The 17,086-nt window shown below is 56.4% G+C and overlaps 2 protein-coding genes and 1 long non-coding RNA gene across 13 annotated transcripts in view; 2 read left to right on the top strand and 1 right to left on the bottom strand.

Moving 5' to 3' along the window:
- Positions 1-2,173: 2,173 nt before the first annotated feature.
- Positions 2,174-6,896, top strand: G6PC3 (glucose-6-phosphatase catalytic subunit 3). 4 transcript variants are annotated; one of them, XM_003131354.5, is made up of 7 exons: positions 2,174-2,228; positions 2,397-2,648; positions 4,861-4,967; positions 5,371-5,461; positions 5,641-5,759; positions 5,955-6,096; positions 6,233-6,896. In XM_003131354.5, exons 2-7 carry the CDS (start codon positions 2,431-2,433, stop codon positions 6,594-6,596), a joined length of 1,041 nt encoding a protein of 346 aa, XP_003131402.1. In that variant the 5' UTR covers positions 2,174-2,228; positions 2,397-2,430; the 3' UTR covers positions 6,597-6,896. The 4 variants fall into 4 exon arrangements, with proteins under 4 accessions (XP_003131402.1, XP_084840559.1, XP_084840560.1 ...); XM_084984433.1 differs by having other exon boundaries at positions 5,641-5,835; XM_084984434.1 differs by lacking the exon at positions 5,641-5,759.
- Positions 6,897-7,217: 321 nt separating this feature from the next.
- LOC146398093 (uncharacterized) lies at positions 7,218-10,737 on the top strand. The gene is made up of 2 exons (XR_014821139.1): positions 7,218-7,326; positions 7,997-10,737. It is a non-coding gene; the product is annotated as an uncharacterized LOC146398093 (long non-coding RNA).
- The window catches only part of HDAC5 (histone deacetylase 5), a 41,493-nt gene continuing 33,380 nt past the window's right edge, over positions 8,974-17,086 (bottom strand). For 3 of the 8 annotated variants that reach the window (XM_021066891.2, XM_021066892.2, XM_084984280.1), the window contains 13 exons: positions 16,383-16,516; positions 15,641-15,761; positions 15,147-15,196; positions 14,879-14,986; positions 14,224-14,279; positions 14,018-14,105; positions 11,958-12,077; positions 11,616-11,713; positions 11,317-11,435; positions 10,107-10,240; positions 9,495-9,579; positions 9,183-9,348; positions 8,974-9,094 (listed from right to left, as the gene is read on the bottom strand). In XM_021066891.2, the coding sequence (XP_020922550.2) occupies positions 9,055-9,094; positions 9,183-9,348; positions 9,495-9,579; positions 10,107-10,240; positions 11,317-11,435; positions 11,616-11,713; positions 11,958-12,077; positions 14,018-14,105; positions 14,224-14,279; positions 14,879-14,986; positions 15,147-15,196; positions 15,641-15,761; positions 16,383-16,516 (1,319 nt within the window). In that variant the 3' untranslated portion in view covers positions 8,974-9,054. Of the gene's footprint in view, positions 9,095-9,182; positions 9,349-9,494; positions 9,580-10,106; positions 10,524-11,316; positions 11,436-11,615; positions 11,714-11,957; positions 12,528-13,451; positions 14,106-14,223; positions 14,280-14,878; positions 14,987-15,146; positions 15,197-15,640; positions 15,762-16,382; positions 16,517-17,086 lie in introns of those variants that run through there. The other 5 variants (XR_002337097.2, XR_002337098.2, XR_014821077.1 and 2 more) reach the window with 4 other exon arrangements.

The raw sequence follows: 17,086 nt of genomic DNA, 5'->3' as shown, positions 1-17,086 counted from the left end.
CTAAACTTTTTCCAAGGTCGCACAACTAGCAAAGATTCCATCTACCTGTTTCCAAAGAGAGTGCTATTTACTGCTATGCTATATTAGACAATACCTCATAGAGACTTTGGGAGGAGTGGAAGATAAAAAAAATAACGAGTACAAATGCATGGCATGTAGTAGGTCCTTAGTAAATGGTAGTATCTCTGCCATCACCCCTCACCCTTGGAACTCAAAATTCTTCCCCATCTCCGGTCTTGTCCCCTCCTCCAGAAAACCAAGCAAAGAGTGAGGAGCAGTGGTAGGGACAACTGTAGCCATGGAGCAGGAGTTTGGGGCTCCCTATTAATGACTATCTAAGATCAAAAACAATTTTCCTAACGTGTAAGTACCATGCAGATGCATTTTCAAGCCCTACTATTGCAAATTACCATCCCTAACCCATCTACCCCTCCACTATAGAAATTCTGGAGCCTCACGTCTAAATAACAACAGGCAGAGGGAGGGACACAAAGGGCCAGACCTGACACTTCTTAACCTGAACAAAGTTCAAAAATTTTTCCTTGCCTTGCAAGAGCCATCAACTTCCTAATGTTGGGTCAATATTAGTATAATCATTTTAATAGAAATAAACATTCAAATCCCTCATCCTTGCGTTTTTCAGAGAATCTTCATGTCTCCCCCATAAGTCATAAATAACTGCCACTCCACTTTTTATGCAATGTTGTCATTGTTGATTTTCATAAATGGTTGCCAGGCACTGTTAGAAAAAGATTCCTGGAAGAAGTAAAAAATCTGAGACCTGAAGGATAAGCGGCGAAAGAGCGTGGCCATGTTCCAGGCAGAGGGAACTGCAGATGCCAGGACCCCTGAGAGAAGAGAGCTTGGTGATATCAGGCAGCTCAGAAATATCAGGAAACAGTGTGAGACTGGGCTGGTAAAATTTGTGTGGCTAGAGCCCAAGCAAACTTTCAAAGACTTAGGAAATTGAATTTTTTTTCCTTTGGGGCAATTGAAAAACATTTAGCAAAGGAGTGAAATGAGATTTTTTTTATCTAGCTTCCCTTCCCCACACCGTTTTAATTAGTGAAATTAATCTTTCCAAGAAAAACCCGGATTTACGGAGTTCCCGTCGTGGCGCAGTGGTTAACGAATCCGACTGGGAACCATGAGGTTGCGGGTTCGGTCCCTGCCCTTGCTCAGTGGGTTAACGATCCGGCGTTGCCGTGAGCTGTGGTGTAGGTTGCAGACGCGGCTCGGATCCCGCGATGCTGTGGCTCTGGCGTAGGCCGGTGGCTACAGCTCCGATTCGACCCCTAGCCTGGGAACCTCCATATGCCGCGGGAGCGGCCCAAGAAATAGCAATAGCAACAACAACAACAACAAAAAAAGACAAAAGACAAAAAAAAAAAAAAAAAAAAAAAAAAAAAACCCGGATTTACATTTTCATCTTCACCCTTAAAAAACAAAACAAAACACTCTCCAAGAACAAAGTTGCTTGAGGTAGGAAGGAACCACTTCAGCAGTCTCCTCCCACCTCACCTCTGCCTTTAGGCAAGACCTCGCCTGGAATAGCTGAGATTTCTATTTTCTGTGTGTGCTCCTTCAGAGGATTATTCCAATTTTTGTCGTGGGTGTGTGCCCCTCCTCTTCCTTTACCAAGCTAGCTACTATCTCATGGTTTATCTGCCCAGCGGGGTTTTGGAAAGCAAAATGACAAAAGGAGAGGAGCAAGGCAAGCTTAGAACTGGGAGGAAGTGTGACTTAGACTGCTATGTGTAAGCCTTTAGGGACAACTTCTCAAGATCAAGAGGCTTATCTGTCAGCCTCTAAATCAACAGCGTTTGAATTCAAGCAGTGGAGGCTTGAACCGATTAGCCAGCAGTGTGTGCCAACTCAGCCTCCCACTTCAGCGCCCACCGGAGATGCCTAGCTCGATCTCCAGAAGATCTCCAAATATCTTTGGAGGGTAGCGGTAGCGGAGGAGAAAGGTTTGGTCTGGAAGGATCCTGGCCCTAAAAATTACATATCCATCCTCACAGCAGCAAAGGAAGGACCCTGGGCGCGTCACCGACCCTCAGGTTAGTCTGTCCCTTGACCCGGAACAGCAGCGGCAGTGGCCTCTTACGCTGATGCCCACGTGCCGGCAACAGCAGCCACGTGGGGATCTGCGGAAACGCCTTCGCAAAGATTTGTCCCCTGCGCTGCCCAGTAGAAAGGAAGGCCCGGGAAGAGCGCAGAAGGAAACGGTACCGGCAGGAGGCCGGGCTGGGGCAAGCCGGGGCTGCCGGGGGCGGGGCAGGGGCGGGGTTTCGCTGGCAGCTGCCGGGGGCGTGGCCTCGACTCCGAAGGGTGGGCTTTGGAGCGCAGTGAGTAGCAGTTTCCTTGTCTCCTGGACTCCTCCGCTTCCGCCCTAGATCAAACCCTGGCCGGGCCGGCCACTGGGTGGTCATGGAGTCCACACTGGGCGCGGGCATCGCGATGGCCGAGGCGCTGCAGAACCAGCTGCCCTGGTTGGAGAACGTGTGGCTCTGGGTCACCTTTCTGGGCGACCCCAAAAGCCTCTTTCTGTTCTACTTCCCTGCGGCCTACTACGCCTCTCGCCGGGTGGGCATCGCGGTACTCTGGATCAGCCTCATCACCGAGTGGCTCAACCTCGTCTTCAAGTGGTGAGACAGCGAAGCCCTCCGGCGTCCTGGTCCCCCACCCCCAAGGGCCTTAAGTCCTGTGCAGTTCCTGATCTCTCTCTCAGCAGGTGCCTCAAAGGCCTGGCACCCTCCCAACAGTGAACCCATGACCTCGTAAAGATCTGCCCACCCCCTAGCCCGTGGCCACTGACTTTTCCCCTTGGAGCATCTTTGTGCGTCTTGGACTCAGACCTCAGAATCCCCCTCCTAATCATTAGACTAGGGTTTAACGGGCCTGATCAGAGAAATCACCGAGGGGGTCGTGTTTAAAATGCAAATACCCCATTCCACCTCTGATGGACTGATTTTGAAACTCTAGGGGAGGGGCTGGGAATCTGTATTTTAACAAGCATCTATGATGACTTGAGTAGCAGGAAGTCCTGCTTCTCAGCTCACTCTGTTTATCACAACTTATTTATTCATTCGTGTATTTGACCGAGTTTTTTAAGAAGTTTTTCAGTTTTTAAGAAGCATCGTTCATGCTAGGCTTTCGCACTAGCTGCTAAGGACGGGGAAGACTTGCAAATTAAGGTGTGGTCCCCGGACAATGGCCAGCAGCACTTAAAGCATTTAAAAACTTGCTCGAAATGAAGAATCTCAGGCCTCAGACCAGGGCTACTGAATCAGAATCTGTGTTTTTAACAAAGACCCCGGTGATTCACGTGCACAGTAAATTGTCAAAAGGACTGGGCTAAAGCATTGCCTTTCAGGGACCACTTTCTCCTCTTCCTTTTCCCCTTCATTCACGAGTGGGCTCTTCATACAGACTTAGAAGCCAGGAATCCCAGGCAAGTGGGTGGAGCCCTTCCAGGCTATCTCTCTGTGCCACCTTTTCTCTCTCGGGTGCAGAAGGGAGCTGTACCTCTTCTGAGCATGCAGCAGCTGGACCTCCCCTCACCTTAGCCTCTTGCCAGATTGCCAGCCTGGGGGAGGGAAGGGAGGTTCATAGGAGACACTTGAATGGGCTGGAATGACTTGCTGAAAAAACTACCTTCCCTTCCACTCTCCTCTGCAAGGGCTTCATGCCTAGTGCAAACGGAAAAGCAGTTGTCTAATCATTTCCTTCCTACCCAATTGCCTTTGCTTTGTGCTCTCCTTCCTCCAAGTCTGCATAAGCCTCCCTCTCTCCTCCTGTTCCCCTAAGACCACCTGCCTTGGGTAGACACTCTTAATGGCCCCCCACATGGCAAAACCTCTATTCATTTCCTAAGGACTTGTGTGGAGCATCTGGTGTGTGAACCAGGCTCAGTTTTTTTTTTGGGGGGGGGGGTTGGGAGGTGAGTCCTTTCTATCTTCCTCCCCGGCGTCTTTTCTGATCTCCCACCTTTTTTCTCTTTTCTGGCCACAGCAGCCTCTGCAGTGTGTTTCCTGGGGTCAAGCAAAGCAGCTTTAAAGCCAGGGAGGGGATTTTGAACTTTGTTGGCAACAACTTTGTTGTCTTTCTCATTTTCTCTCTCGACTTCTCTGTCCATTCCACAACTCCCATTTTCAAATCTGAGCGGCTTACCTAAGTAATTCAGGCTGGGATTTGGGAAATGGAGAGAGAGGAAGCAGGAGGGTCTGGGAGGCAGGGTGAGAGTTACGGCCTGGGCTCCGTATAGGTGACAAGAGCAGAGCTGGCCCTGCAGCGGGAGGCGTAAGAATGGGACTTCTGAGCATCTTAGAGCTCACATCACACACAGTCTCCTTCCTTATCATTTTTTTAAAAATAGCATGCTTTCGGAGTTCCCGTCGAGGTGCAGTGGTTAACGAATCCGACTAGGAACCATGAGGTTTCGGGTTTGATCCCTGCCCTTGCTCAGTGGGTTAAAGGATCCGGCGTTGCCGTGAGCTGTGCTGTGGGTTGCAGACATGGCTCAGATCCCGTGTTGCTGTGGCTCTGGCGTAGGCTGGTGGCTACAGCTCCAATTAGACCCCTAGCCTGGGAACCTCCATATGCCGCAAGAAGCAGCCCTAGAAAAGGCAAAAAGACAAAAAAAAAAAAAAAAAAAAAAAAAAAGCATGCTTTCTCCTATTCCAAAATAAAACAACAACAAAACAAAACCCTGATAAGGCAATGGCACTGAATTGAACTCCCTTGCTGACTCTACCCTGTAAGCCGTCCAGGCTACTCCAGGTGTCTTTTCTGCCGCACCTGCCCTGCTCCCCTGGCCGTGGGCGCATGTGAGGTCATCTTGCTTGTCTTCTCTTCTAGGTTTCTGTTTGGAGACAGGCCCTTTTGGTGGGTCCACGAGTCTGGGTACTACAGCCAGGCGCCGGCCCAGGTGCACCAGTTCCCCTCTTCTTGTGAAACTGGTCCAGGTGAGAAGCCTCAGCCCTCCCTCTGCCAGAGTGGTTAGGGGGTCGGTGAGTGTTGTGCAGTACTTAACAGCCAGGGTGGCCTAACCAGAGGCCCGGCCTCTCGTTTCCTGGACCAGGGAACCAAGAAACCCAGCGAAGACCCAGCTGAATTTTAGGGGAAGAGCACCTCTGCCAGTGTGCCTCATGCCTACCTTGTACTGACTAGAGCCAAGAGCCAAGGTCAAGGCAGAAGCCTGAGAGCAGTGGCCTCAGGCAGGGGCTAAGACAACTTCAGGGCAGAGGGAGCTGTGGGCCAGCGCTAGAGGAAGGCCCTCCACGGGGAGGCCGCTGCGTTGATCTATCACCAGGGGCACCAGGGTTCCAACCCCATCCTTTCACCACACGCTTCTGAATCTCCTGGCAGGCAGCCCTTCTGGACACTGTATGATCACAGGAGCAGCCCTCTGGCCCATAATGACAGCCATCTCTTCCCAGATGGCCACTCGAACCCACAGGTACACCTTGGCCTTGCCCACCAACAGGGGGGCAGGGGGGATGGTACCCTGGACCCAAAAGACCCAGCAGCAGGACAGCCTGGGAGCTGGAGTTCTGGGGACCACGGGGCATCTGGTCAAACCATGGAGCCCAGCTGTGTATGGACACCTCCTGAACTGTCTGCCTCTCTTCTTTTTAGCCGCTGGGTGAGGGTGATCCCTAGTCTGGCTTATTGCACCTTCCTGCTGGCTGTCGGCTTGTCCCGGGTCTTCCTCTTAGCACATTTCCCTCACCAGGTGCTGGCTGGCCTAATAACTGGTGAGCAGCTGGGGCGACAGGGTGGACCCCGAGGGTGCCGTTGGCCGTGGGAGGACCAGTGCATGATCTTCCCATGGTACGGCCAACCCCAAGGCCCCCCTTACATCGCAGACTATTCTGCCAAACCCCACTGCAGCTCGGGGTGCAGGTCCTATCCCCAAACCCCTTGAAGCTGCTGTCACCCTACTTCCCCAGGTGCTGTCCTGGGCTGGCTGATGACCCCCCGGGTCCCCATGGAACGGGAGCTAAGCTTCTACGGGTTGACCTCGCTGGCTCTCTTGCTGGGTGCCAGCCTCATCTATTGGACCCTCTTTACGCTGGGCCTGGATCTTTCTTGGTAAGTCCTGCTTTGAAGCTTGGGCACAGTGGGGCCACAGCAGAACATGGGGATAGGCCCCAAAGGGGTTGAGAGCCATCCACCCTCCAGGTTCCAGGGGAATCCCTCTCCTGGCAAAGACTCTTGCTCCCTGCAGGTCCATCAGCCTAGCCTCTAAGTGGTGTGAGCGGCCCGAGTGGGTGCACTTGGACAGCCGACCCTTTGCCTCCCTGAGCCGTGACTCAGGAGCTGCCCTGGGTCTGGGCATCGCTCTGCACTCTCCCTGCTATGCCCAGGTACGGCGGGCACACCTGGGCTATGGCCAGAAGCTAGCCTGCCTCGTACTGGCCATGGGGCTGCTGGGGCCCCTGGACTGGCTGGGCTACCCGCCGCAGATCAGCCTTTTCTACATCTTCAATTTCCTCAAGTACACCCTCTGGCCATGCCTGGTCCTGGCCCTCGTGCCCTGGGTGGTACACACATTCAGTGCCCAGGAAGCACCACCCATCCGCTCTTCCTGACTCTGGGGGCCTCCTATGGCCACTCTCCCTCTCACAAAGCCAACGCTCCGTGCCCTCCATACTCCAGGAGGCAGCCCCGTCCCCCTCCAGCCCCGTAGCCGGCCCGGCTCGTCCTGAATTTTCCACTTCTCCCACCTCCTGGTCCCACCCCACAGAAGGGCCTTCTCTGTGCCAGGAAAGCTGGTCCTCCTCCTGCCTTCCCTCCCAAGACCCCAAAGAACAGAGGCAACGGCAAGACCAGTGGGTTCCTGTAACACTGTGAGGGGCTCAGGGCAGCCCCAATAAAGCCCTTCAACACTGCTGGCCTCTCTTGCCTCTGTGCACACTCCACTGGACTTGCCTGTGTGGGCGCAGGTGGAACTCTGGCCAGACCGCCTGTTCTGACCTACTCCAACCCTGTTCCCACGGAGGGAGAGAGTCAGAAGGAAAAGGAAGACCTTCAGCCCTGGGGCCCCTCGCCACCATCACCCCCTTGGCCACCCAAGAGGTCCCCAGAGATGCTGTGGCTCTGTTCAGCGAAACCTCGTCTTAACCTACAGGACAGAGATCCAACTCCCTCCCACCGTCCGGTTTCCTAAATGGGGGCTGGAGAAGAGAAGAGCAGGCTTTTTTGGCCCACAGGGGGAAGGAGAGCCTCAACGCCACTTGGGAGCCCAGAGAACAGAGACCTTGGCCCCAGAAGGCACTGCCAGAAACAAGTTTATTTACCCAAGGACGCACAATCTAACAGGTTACAGAATACTTAACCGAAATCCATGTCTGGGGAGACAAAGCCAGGAGTGGGTTTACATGAGAACCAGACCAGCCATGGGGAGAGGGAAGGTAAGCCCGGAACCAGGGCTCAGCGTGGGGAGGCCTGGTACACTGGGCCCAGCCCCGGCCCCATCCCCCAGGAGGACCGAGAACACACCAACAACACACAAGACACAAGTACACAATGAACGGATGGTGGTGGGACTCCTGCCCCCGCCCCGGCTCCCTCAACCCTGCTCAGGCCCCCATGAGGATAATAAATACGGGAGTTCCCATTGTGGCTCAGCAGGTTAGGAACCCAACCTAACCTGAGGATGCGGGTTCCATCCCTGGCCCTGCTCAGTGGGTTAAGGATCCAGCATTGCTGTGAGCTGTGGTGCAGGTCACAGACGCGGCTCGGATCTGGCATGGCTATGGCTGTGGTGTAGGCCGGCAGCTGCAGCTCCAATTCGACCCCTAGCCTGGAAACTTCCATGTGACCAGGTGTGACCCGAAAAAGTGGAAAAAAAACAAAAAACAAAAAAAACAATCAATATGTAAACAGGTTGGTGGGGCCCTGGGATGGGAGGAAGGAAAGTATACTGGGCAGGGGGAGGGAGGAAGACTCAGCCCCCTAGGAGCTGCTTCCCATCTTTTGTTTCCCACAGGCTGGACAGCGTTCCCTAGAGGCCTTGTGAGCCTCCAGCCCCAGAAACAAGAGGGCCAGGCCAAGCTCCTGGGAAAGAGAAAGGCCAGCACCCAGTCCCATGCTGGTCTTTCTTCCCTTGGGCTGGTGGCCCACAAAGGAAACCCAGGAGGAAGGGAAGCTACAGCTGAGGGCAGACTGCCCCTTCTAGAACCCCTACTCTCACCTTCTCCAGGCTTCAGAGCCCCTGACCCTCCTGCCTGCAGCCTGCTGGATGGCTGGGGACATCTGGTCCTGAACAGCAGGGGGGCTCTCACCAGCCTGGAGGCCCCTGCAGGGACCACCTTCTCTCCCTCCCCAGGCTGTGCCAGCAGAGGGGCAGGGAGGCCCCCAGAGTCAGGTGGAGGGCAGGCCTGGTTCGGAGCCCAAGGGTCGGGCCCCAGCCCTTCTCACACACCTTCAACCTCTGCAGCCCGAGAAGGGGAGAGAAGCCCTGAGGAGCGGAGGGCAAGACGGCCCTGCCCGCAGACCTCAGGCCCACATCCTAGAGCACAGCTTCGCTTCGGCGCTGAGGAGGAAGGTGGGAGGGGGGGCTGCATAGAGTCGGCGAGGATGACGGGAAAGGGAGAGAACAGGAAGGAACTGCAGGCCGGAGCCCACTCCCTGCCTCTCTCCAGCTTAGACTGGAGCGGGACCCTCCAGACCCGCCCCTGGGGCTGGGGAGGGGAAGGGCGGAATGAAGGCATTTCCCCCGGGTCAGCCGAAGCCAAGGCACCAACTCGCTGTGCCTTCCTCACCCAGGCCGAGCCCAGAACGGGAAGGTGCTGGGCCCACTCCCAGGGGGACGGGGGCAGGATGCAGGAAGTTGGTGGGGGACACAACAGGGGGGGAGGGCTGGAGAGGGCCCCCCTCCCCTTCCAGAGGGAGCAGACTTCTGGACCTGAGGCAGCTTGGAGGAGCGAGAGGGGCAAGGCTGAGAGACCCACACGGCACACGTTGTGGATGTGTGACTTTTTCTTTTTAATAGAAAAAATAAACAAAATCACAATGATGAAGCCCAGAGGGACGGGGGCCAGGGCATCACAGGGCAGGCTCCTGCTCCATGGGCTCCTCTGCCGGCCTGTAGGGATGAGCACAGAGCGGGGTGTTGGGACCACGCGGGGAGGGGCCGTCAGCCTGGGCCAGGCAGGGAGGTGGGGGAGCCTCACCTGGGGCTGTGCTCCCGGGCTGCAGCAGCCTGCGCCTGCTCGGCCCCCACCGACAGCAAGGCCATGGCGCTCACAGTCTCGGCCTCCTCTGTCTCGCCTGCCTGGGCCTCCCGCAGGGAACGGCCTAGACCAGCAGCGAACCTCTGCACACAGCTCCAGTGTTTGCCTGTGGATGAGGGGCGGGCAGGGGGGTCAGGCAGGGGCAGAAAGCCCCAAAGGGAGGGCCATTCCCCAGCCCAGGCCCTGGCATGTGCACCAGCGCCGCCCCCTTGGCAAGCGGAGGCCCAAGCCCCTCTGCCTGTCCCCACGCACTCTGGATCCCGATGACTTTCTCTAGCGTGGCCACTGCATTGATGTTGGGCTTTTGTTGCAGGACTGCCTCGTCCAAGGGCTGCAGCTGGCAGGGGAAAGAAGACAGGGCTTAGGGTGGGGAGTGGGCGGCCGTAACTCTCCCTCTAAGCACCCATTCGACCCCATGACGGCGGCAAGCATAGGCTTTCTGGAGAAACCCCTATTCAGAAAGCCCTCCCCTAGAGTTCCTGTTGTGGCTCGGTGGGTCAAGAACCAGACTTAGTGTCCATGAGGTTTCAGGTTTGATTCCTGGCCTTGCCCAGTAGGTCCCACATGTAGCTCGGATCTGCTGTTGCTGTGGCTGAGACACAGGCTGCAGCTGCAGCTCCGCTTTGACCCCTCGCCTGGGAATGTGCATAGGCTAGAGGTACAGCCACAGGGAGGGAGGGGGAAAGGGAAGGGAGGGAGGGAGGGAGAGAGGAAAGGAAGCCTTTCCTGGCCACGAGGAAAACCTCCCCAAGGGCCCTCAGTACTGCTCAAGCTGCTTGACCCAGGAAAGGGACCCTCCCTCGCTGGCCCCTTACCCCCTGGCCTACTGTCCCACCTCCCCAGCCCCTCTGTGCACCGCCTCACCTCCACGCTGAGCAGAGCTGAGACACAGGCCTCAGAGGCATCACAGATGGCGGTCAAGTCATGGCCTCCCTCCAGGGCCAGCACCACCCGGCCCCCTGCCAGCGTCATCAGCTGCCTGGTCAAGTGGCCAAAACCTTTAGGGATGGACAAAGGGAGAAAGATTACAGAAAAACGGTTAGGAGTTCCCATCGTGGCTCAGAGGTTAACGAACCCAACTAGCATCCATGAGGATGAGGGCTTGATCCCCGGCCTCTCTCAGCGGGTTAAGGATCCGGTGTTGCTGTGAGCTGTGGTGTAGGTCGCAGACGAGGCTCAGATAGTGCGTTGCTGTGGCTGTGGTGTAGGCCGGCAGCTGTAGCTCCGATGAGACCCCTGGCCTGAAAACCTTCATATACCCGATAAGCCACAGGTGCGGCCCTAAAGAGACAAAAAGACAAAAAAAAGAAAGAAAGAAAAACTGTTAAAGAAAAAAACCAATTCAAGAAAGAAAAAGAGAAAAAGAAACACAGACACAGAGGTGGGACAAATAGCACAAAAGAAGATGGTGGATTTAAACCCAAATATAGATCCACAATAAAATTCAATGATTCAATGTCAATGAACTAAATACTACATTAAAGATAGAACATGACAGGAGTTCCCGTCATGGCTCAGTGGAAACGAATCTGACTAGCATCCATGAGCGCAGAGGTTTGATCCCTGGCTTTGCTCAGTGGGTTGAGGATCCGGCGTTGCCGTGAGCTGTGGTGTAGGTGGCAGATGAGACTCGGATCCTGCATTGCTGTGGCTGTGGTGTAGGCCGGTGGCCACATCTCGGATTCAACCCCTAGCCTGGGAGCCTCCATATACTTCAGGTGCAGCCCTAAAAAGACTGAAGGGGAGAAAAAAAAAAAAAAAAAGAAGAACATAACAGATTGAAGCAAAACAAACAAGCAAGCAAAACCAGTTACATTTTCCCTAAGGAGCACCATGAAAAATCACCAGTGAAATGAGGAGCAGCCATCTCCACCCCTGCAACTCCAGGAGGTATACCCTCTGCTACCCTACCCCCATCTGCTTGCCCCTCAAGGCCAAGGTTGGCAGAGGGAGCCTGGAGGAGGCTGCCAGGATGAGTCCAAGTCTTAGCCCTGCCCCCAGCTCTCCTCCCAACCTCCCACCCAACCGCCTCTTCACTGCTCCACAGCCTCCCTCGATCCCCCAGCAGGCTCACATCTGGCGGTGACAGAGTAGCCACCCAACGGAGACAAGTGTCCCTCAACAGCATCAAAGCCGGCGGAAACCAGGACCACGTCAGGTGAGAACTCGTGGGCGATGGGCATCACCACTGTCCTGCAAAGGGAGGGCCCAAGCTGACCCTGGCAGATAGCTCGGCCAGCCTTCACCCCGCTGTGTCTCCTCGGCAGAGCCAAGCCCCTCCACCCGCATCGAACCGGGTGCCTTGTGCCCCTCCCGCGATGGCAGGGCCCCCGGGGGCGCCCTCCCCTCCCGGGGGCTCTCCTCAGTCCCCACCTGAAGGCCGTTAGGTACTCCACGTCTCCGATGGGGGGGTCCACACCTCCCGTCCATGCCACGTTCACATTGTACCCCACACCCGGCCCTCCGCCAACCTGGCAGCACGGTGGGAGAGGGTTATTCTCCCTGCCTGCGGATCCCAGAACTTGTCCCCCGCCCTCAGCCCTGCCTCCAGCCCTCGCTCCACTGGCCTCTGTTCTGCACGGAGGGGCAGCTGGCCAGCGCGGTCCTCCCACTAGAGCCCACTCCCCAGGCACCACCTCGGGCCTCCTGGGCTCCCTGCTATGTCCCGTTCTGCTACCTCCCTGAGGCCCCCACGTTAGAGCCCAGGAGCTGTACCTCTTCAGGAGCCCCAGAGCCTGGAAAGAAGTTCCCATTGTCATAGCGATGCAGAGAGATATAGAGCACGGAGGGGTCGTTGTAGAATGCTTGCTGGGTGCCATTGCCGTGGTGTATGTCCTAGCGGGGAGGGCGGAAACATCAGGACGAGGGCCCGGGCTCTGACCCAAAGGTCGAAATTCCACTTGCCCCCATGTCGCCCTGCGTCTCTAACCAGGGTCCGCGGGCCAGAACGGGGCACTGAAGAGAGGAGACACAAAGCCAGGGGACGTGTGTGGCAGGCCTCCCCAAGTGCCTTCTCCGCTCAATAGTGTGGAGGGAACATTAAGGCTACTCAGGAATCGAAAGCAAAAAGATATAGTCCAAGCCGAATCCAACATTATGAACTTTTATGCCCCAGCTGGGTTTCTTTGTCTTTTTGCCATTTCTTGGGCCGCTCCTGCGGCATATGGAGGTTCCCAGGCTAGGGGTCCAATCGGAGCTGTAGCTGCCAGCCTACACCACAGCCACAGCCTACGCCAGAGCCACAGCAACGTGGGATCCAAGCCGCGTCTGCAACCTACACCACAGCTCACGGCAACGCCGGATCCTTAACCCACTGAGCAAGGCCATGGATCGAACCCACAACCTCGTGGTTCCTAGTCGGATTCGTTAACCACTGCGCCATGACGGGAACTCCCCCAGCCGGGTTTCAAAGAGACTAGATTCCCCTTTGCCGAGGATGGTACCCAGCTCCTCTGCTCACGGGGTGCAGTAGAGGCCTCTCCCTCTGCTGCGAGAGGCAGGGTTGGAGAAGCACAGCATGGTGGCAAGAGCAGAAATGCTGGGAACAAGAGGCCTGATCTGAAAACCTGGTGCCACTATCCCAAGCAAAGTGACTCTGGTTGGGTAGGTCACCCAACAGCCCCGTGTCTGCTTTTACAAAAATGGACATCCTCATTCTTCATTCGAGGTGGCCATGCAGCAGCACTGTGGGTCCCGGGACATGGTCAGCCCCCGTCAAGAGTGGCTCTGGCAATGGCAGGACCCGTCTCTGCTTTTCAAGGCAGAAAGTCTCCTCGGCTGCTCTAGGCTGCTGGGTGGGGGTCAAGGTGGACTGGGGCTAAAACCACTTTTGAGAAGTTCCCGTTGTGGTGCTGTGAAACAAATCCAACTAGTATCCATGAGGATGCGGGTTCCATCCCTGGCCTTGCTCACTGGGTGGGGGATCTGGCATTGTTCTCAGCTGTGGCATAGGCCAGCAGCTGCAGCTCCAATTCAGCCCCTAGCCTGGGAACTTCCATATGCTATGGGTGCAGCCCTAAAAAGAAAAAGAAAACGAAAAAGAAAAAGAAAAAGAAAAACTAAAAAAAAAAAAAAAATGCTTTCTGGAGTTCCCGTCGTGGAGCAATGGAAACGAATCTGACTAGGAACCATGAGGTTATGGGTTCGATCCCTGGCCTCGCTCAGTGGGTTAAGGATCTGGTATCTGCCGTGAGCTGTGGCGCAGGTCACAGACATGACTCGGATCTGGTGTTGCAGTGGCTGTAGCACAGGCCAGCAGCTGAAGATCCGATTTGACCCCTAGCCTGGGAACTTCCATATGCCTTGGGTGCAGCCCTAAAAAGGAAAAAAAAAAAAAAAATTACATTTAGAATGGATAAGCAGGAACCCCCACCATGGCTCAGCAGAAACGAATCTGACTAGTAATCATAAGGACGCAGGTTCAATCCCTGACCTCGATTAGTGGGTTCAGGATCCTGCGTTGCCATGAGCTGTGGTGTAGGTCAGTGGCTACAGCTCCGATTTGACCCCTAGACTGGGAAACTCCATGTGCTGCGGGTGCAGCCCTAAAAAGGCAAAACAAAACAAAACAAAAACAAAAACAAAAAAAACCACTTTGGGGTCCTCTCCTAGTAAGGAGGGAGCCCCACAGGACTGTGAGGGCTGGGCTAACACTCCAGCGGGAGGGTATAAGGCGACTCAACAGCCCAACTCCAGCGGGGGCTGAGGAAGAGGGGGCAGGGCCGGGGTGGGGGCTTCCTGAGGGCTGCTCCTGGTCCCCTGGGTCCACTGCCTACCCAGTCCACGATGAGAACCTTGCCCACGTTCAGCTTCTGTTGCAGAAGTTTGGTTGTGATGGCTACAGAGTTGAAGAAGCAGAATCCCCTGGGGAAAAAGGGGCCGGGAGTCAGCCTTGGTGGAGGTGTGCTGCCCGTGTCAGCTCTGCCGGGAATGAGGCCAGGTGAGGGCAGTGGGCCCGGGGCAGGGCTGGGGTGACACTCACATGGCTGTGGATTCCTCCGCGTGGTGGCCTGGGGGCCGGATGATGGCAAATCCATTCTGAAGAGGTACAGAGAGACGCAGGCAGGCAGGCAAGGTGGCCATGGAGGGGGTGGACACAGAGGGCAGCATAAGCCGGGCAGGGAAGAGAACACAGATCAGAAGGATAAATCCTATGATCTTTGGGAACACGGGCCAAGGGCCTCACGGGTGGGCAGATACCTTCTCTGGCCGGAGACCCATGAGAGCACCAGGCTTTATTAGTGCCCCTTGGTGGCTCTCTTTTTTTTTGCTTTTTAGGGCCATACCCACGGCATATGGAGGTTCCCAGGCCAGGGGTCAAATTGGAGCTGTAGCTGCCAGCCTCTCCCACAGCCACAGTAATGCTGGATCCTTAACCCATAGAGGGAGACCTGGGATCGAACCCGTATCCTCATGGATACTAGTTGGGTTCGTTATTGCTGAACCACGACAGGAACTCCCCTTTGGTGGCTCTCTTTACCCCCTAGCCCTAAGCTGGCCTGGAGCTATCACCTCCTCCCCACGCTGGCACCTGAGAGTTGGGGATGGTGCCTTACCAAAGGGAAGGCCGAGGCTGCTCCCCTACACACACACACACACACACACACACACACACACACACACACACACACTCTCACCTTGAGCTCCCCCGCAGCCACCTTGAATGCCAGCTCCACCAGGCAGCCCACCGCCATGCGCACAGCACTGGAGGAGTGCATCTCATTCCACACTGTGTCGCTGTCCACCTGCAGGGGCAGGAGAGCAGGCTTCAGCGTGCCCCCTGCAGGGGGAGGGCAAGAATGGGGTAGGCACCTGGATGCAGGGCCTGTAGCCGTGGTGGGCAGGAAGGGAGGGGCAGAGCTGGGAGCATCCCCCGCCCATCCCCACTGGCAGGTACCTACTCACCCCGATGCCCCCGCAGGGCAGCACAGCATACATCTTCTGGCTGATGGGGCCTGCAGGGAAGACGGACAGAGCTACTCTGGAAGCTGTCCCAACTCCCAGGGTCACAGGTTGGGGTGGGCACAGGGCAGCAAGCTCAGTCACAGAAAAAGAAGGTGAGAGCCCAGCCCAGGACAGGCCTCTGTGCAGCCCATGCTAGTTATCTGGGGGGACATCCTACTTTGGGGCAGATGGCCAAGAGATAGAGGCCTGACAGGTTAGGGAGAAGAGCAAAGCCCATCACCAGGCCTGACCTGTCACCTCCCATCCCCTGCAAGCACCCCACCTGCATGCTCTAGCCTATGTGAATGGCGCCCTCTGGAGGTGTTCCATGTGGCAAATGTACCCGGGGAGACCCACTTGCCTGCGATGGTGGTGGTCTTCCTGACAGTCCCAATGACCCCGGGAGGCAGCAGACCTGGCCCTGCCCACACCCCGCCCACCGGCCTCTGGCTCACCCAGCAGCTTCTTGCTGTCCAGCTTCTGGCGGTTGAGGGGGCTGGTCCCATAGAGCAGGGTGTGGTACTCGGAGTGCACCGTCTGGATCTCGTCCAGCGTGGCTTTGCGACCCCGAATCCGCTGCCATGGGAGAGCAGGAGGAGAGGCTGGTGTGAGGGCTGGCACCCCAGGCCTAGCTCCTCCCGGAAACCCCGCTCCTCTCTCTGCTCACAGCCTGGGACACGGGGAGCCACTTTTCGTGTGTGTGACTTTCTTTTTAGGGCCGCATCCGCAGCACATGGAGGTTCCCAGGCTAGGGGTCCATCGGAGCTGTAGCCGCTGGCCTACACCAGAGCCACAGCAATGCGGGATCCGAGCCACGTCTGCGACCTACACCACAGCTCATGGCAACGCCAGATCCTTAACCCTCTAATCGAGGCCAGGGATCGAACCTGCACCCTCGTGGATGCCAGTCAGGTTCCGTTAACTGCTGAGCCACGACAGGAACACCAGGAGACACTTCCCACCCTCAGGAGAGCCAAAGGTTTTTCAGAAAGTATGCCCCGGTCCCCCGGGGACCCCAAGCCAGGAGCCTCCCCCATTCAGCTGGGGACCGTGGGGGAAACAGGCTACAAGGATGGTACTGGGAGGTGGCTGGGGGCCCGAAGTCAGGGATGGAAGAGAGGATGCGGAAGAGGCACGGAGAAATACAAAGGCTTTCACTGGGTTTGAGGTGCAGGCTGGAAAGAGGGGCTCCCTTACCTCACACTTGCTGAGCAGGCCTGTTTCCTGCAGCCGGGACCAGATGCTCTGAATCCGGCCAGCGTGCTCCGGGTGCACGTGTGTGTTCCCGCACATGCACTGGTGCTTCAGCATGAACGTGTCGTAGACCACACCTGGGCCGGAGACACACCTGTCAGCCAGCCCTGCTCTGGGCCGGGTCACAGCCTGGCCACTGCCATCCTCGGCCAAGCTCCCTGAGCTCTCCCCAGACCACCCTGGTCCCCGCACCTCCTCACGGCCACTCCAGCCACCCTCGCACACACTCACCTCAGCCTCCCCGCTCCTGCAATTCCCTCCCTCCATCTCTGCCTAAAAACAGCCTCCCTGCTCCTTAAGCTTCCGCCAAGCTGCCCTTGACACTGCCATTGGTTTTCAGTTTTTCTGGGGTTTTCCAGGTTTTTTTTTTCTTTTTTTTTTGGCCGCCCCTTGGCATATGGAGTTTCTGGGCCAGGGATCAGATCCAAGCCCGTAGTTGCGACCTATGCCACAGCAGCAGCAATGCCCAATCTTGAACCCACTGTGCCAGGCCGGGGACTGAACCTGCATCCTGGCGCTGCAGAGATACCGCCAATCCTGCTGTACCATAGCAGGAACTCCCTTCCATCAACTGTGACCTCTGCCCACCATGCCCCCAACACTGTACCCTCCTCATGGCACATCCTCCCTGCCCCCTCCTGCCACAC

The sequence above is a fragment of the Sus scrofa genome, chromosome 12 (assembly GCF_054392235.1).
Source record: "Sus scrofa isolate SSC_HxYL_T2T_F1_AM1 chromosome 12, Sscrofa_HxYL_maternal_Yorkshire_Landrace_v2.0, whole genome shotgun sequence".
Taxonomy (NCBI): Eukaryota; Metazoa; Chordata; class Mammalia; order Artiodactyla; family Suidae; genus Sus; species Sus scrofa.
This window is presented reverse-complemented; position numbering and strand designations above follow the sequence as displayed.

Bases quoted from the DNA above. Each gene is read 5' to 3' on its own strand.
- G6PC3 (XM_003131354.5), top strand. From the start codon at position 2,431: ATGGAGTCCACACTGGGCGCGGGCATCGCGATGGCCGAGGCGCTGCAG. The intron at 5,760-5,954 runs GTGAGCAGCTGG...CTACTTCCCCAG, and splicing joins GCTGGCTGGCCTAATAACTG to GTGCTGTCCTGGGCTGGCTG. The intron at 6,097-6,232 runs GTAAGTCCTGCT...TGCTCCCTGCAG, and splicing joins CTGGGCCTGGATCTTTCTTG to GTCCATCAGCCTAGCCTCTA.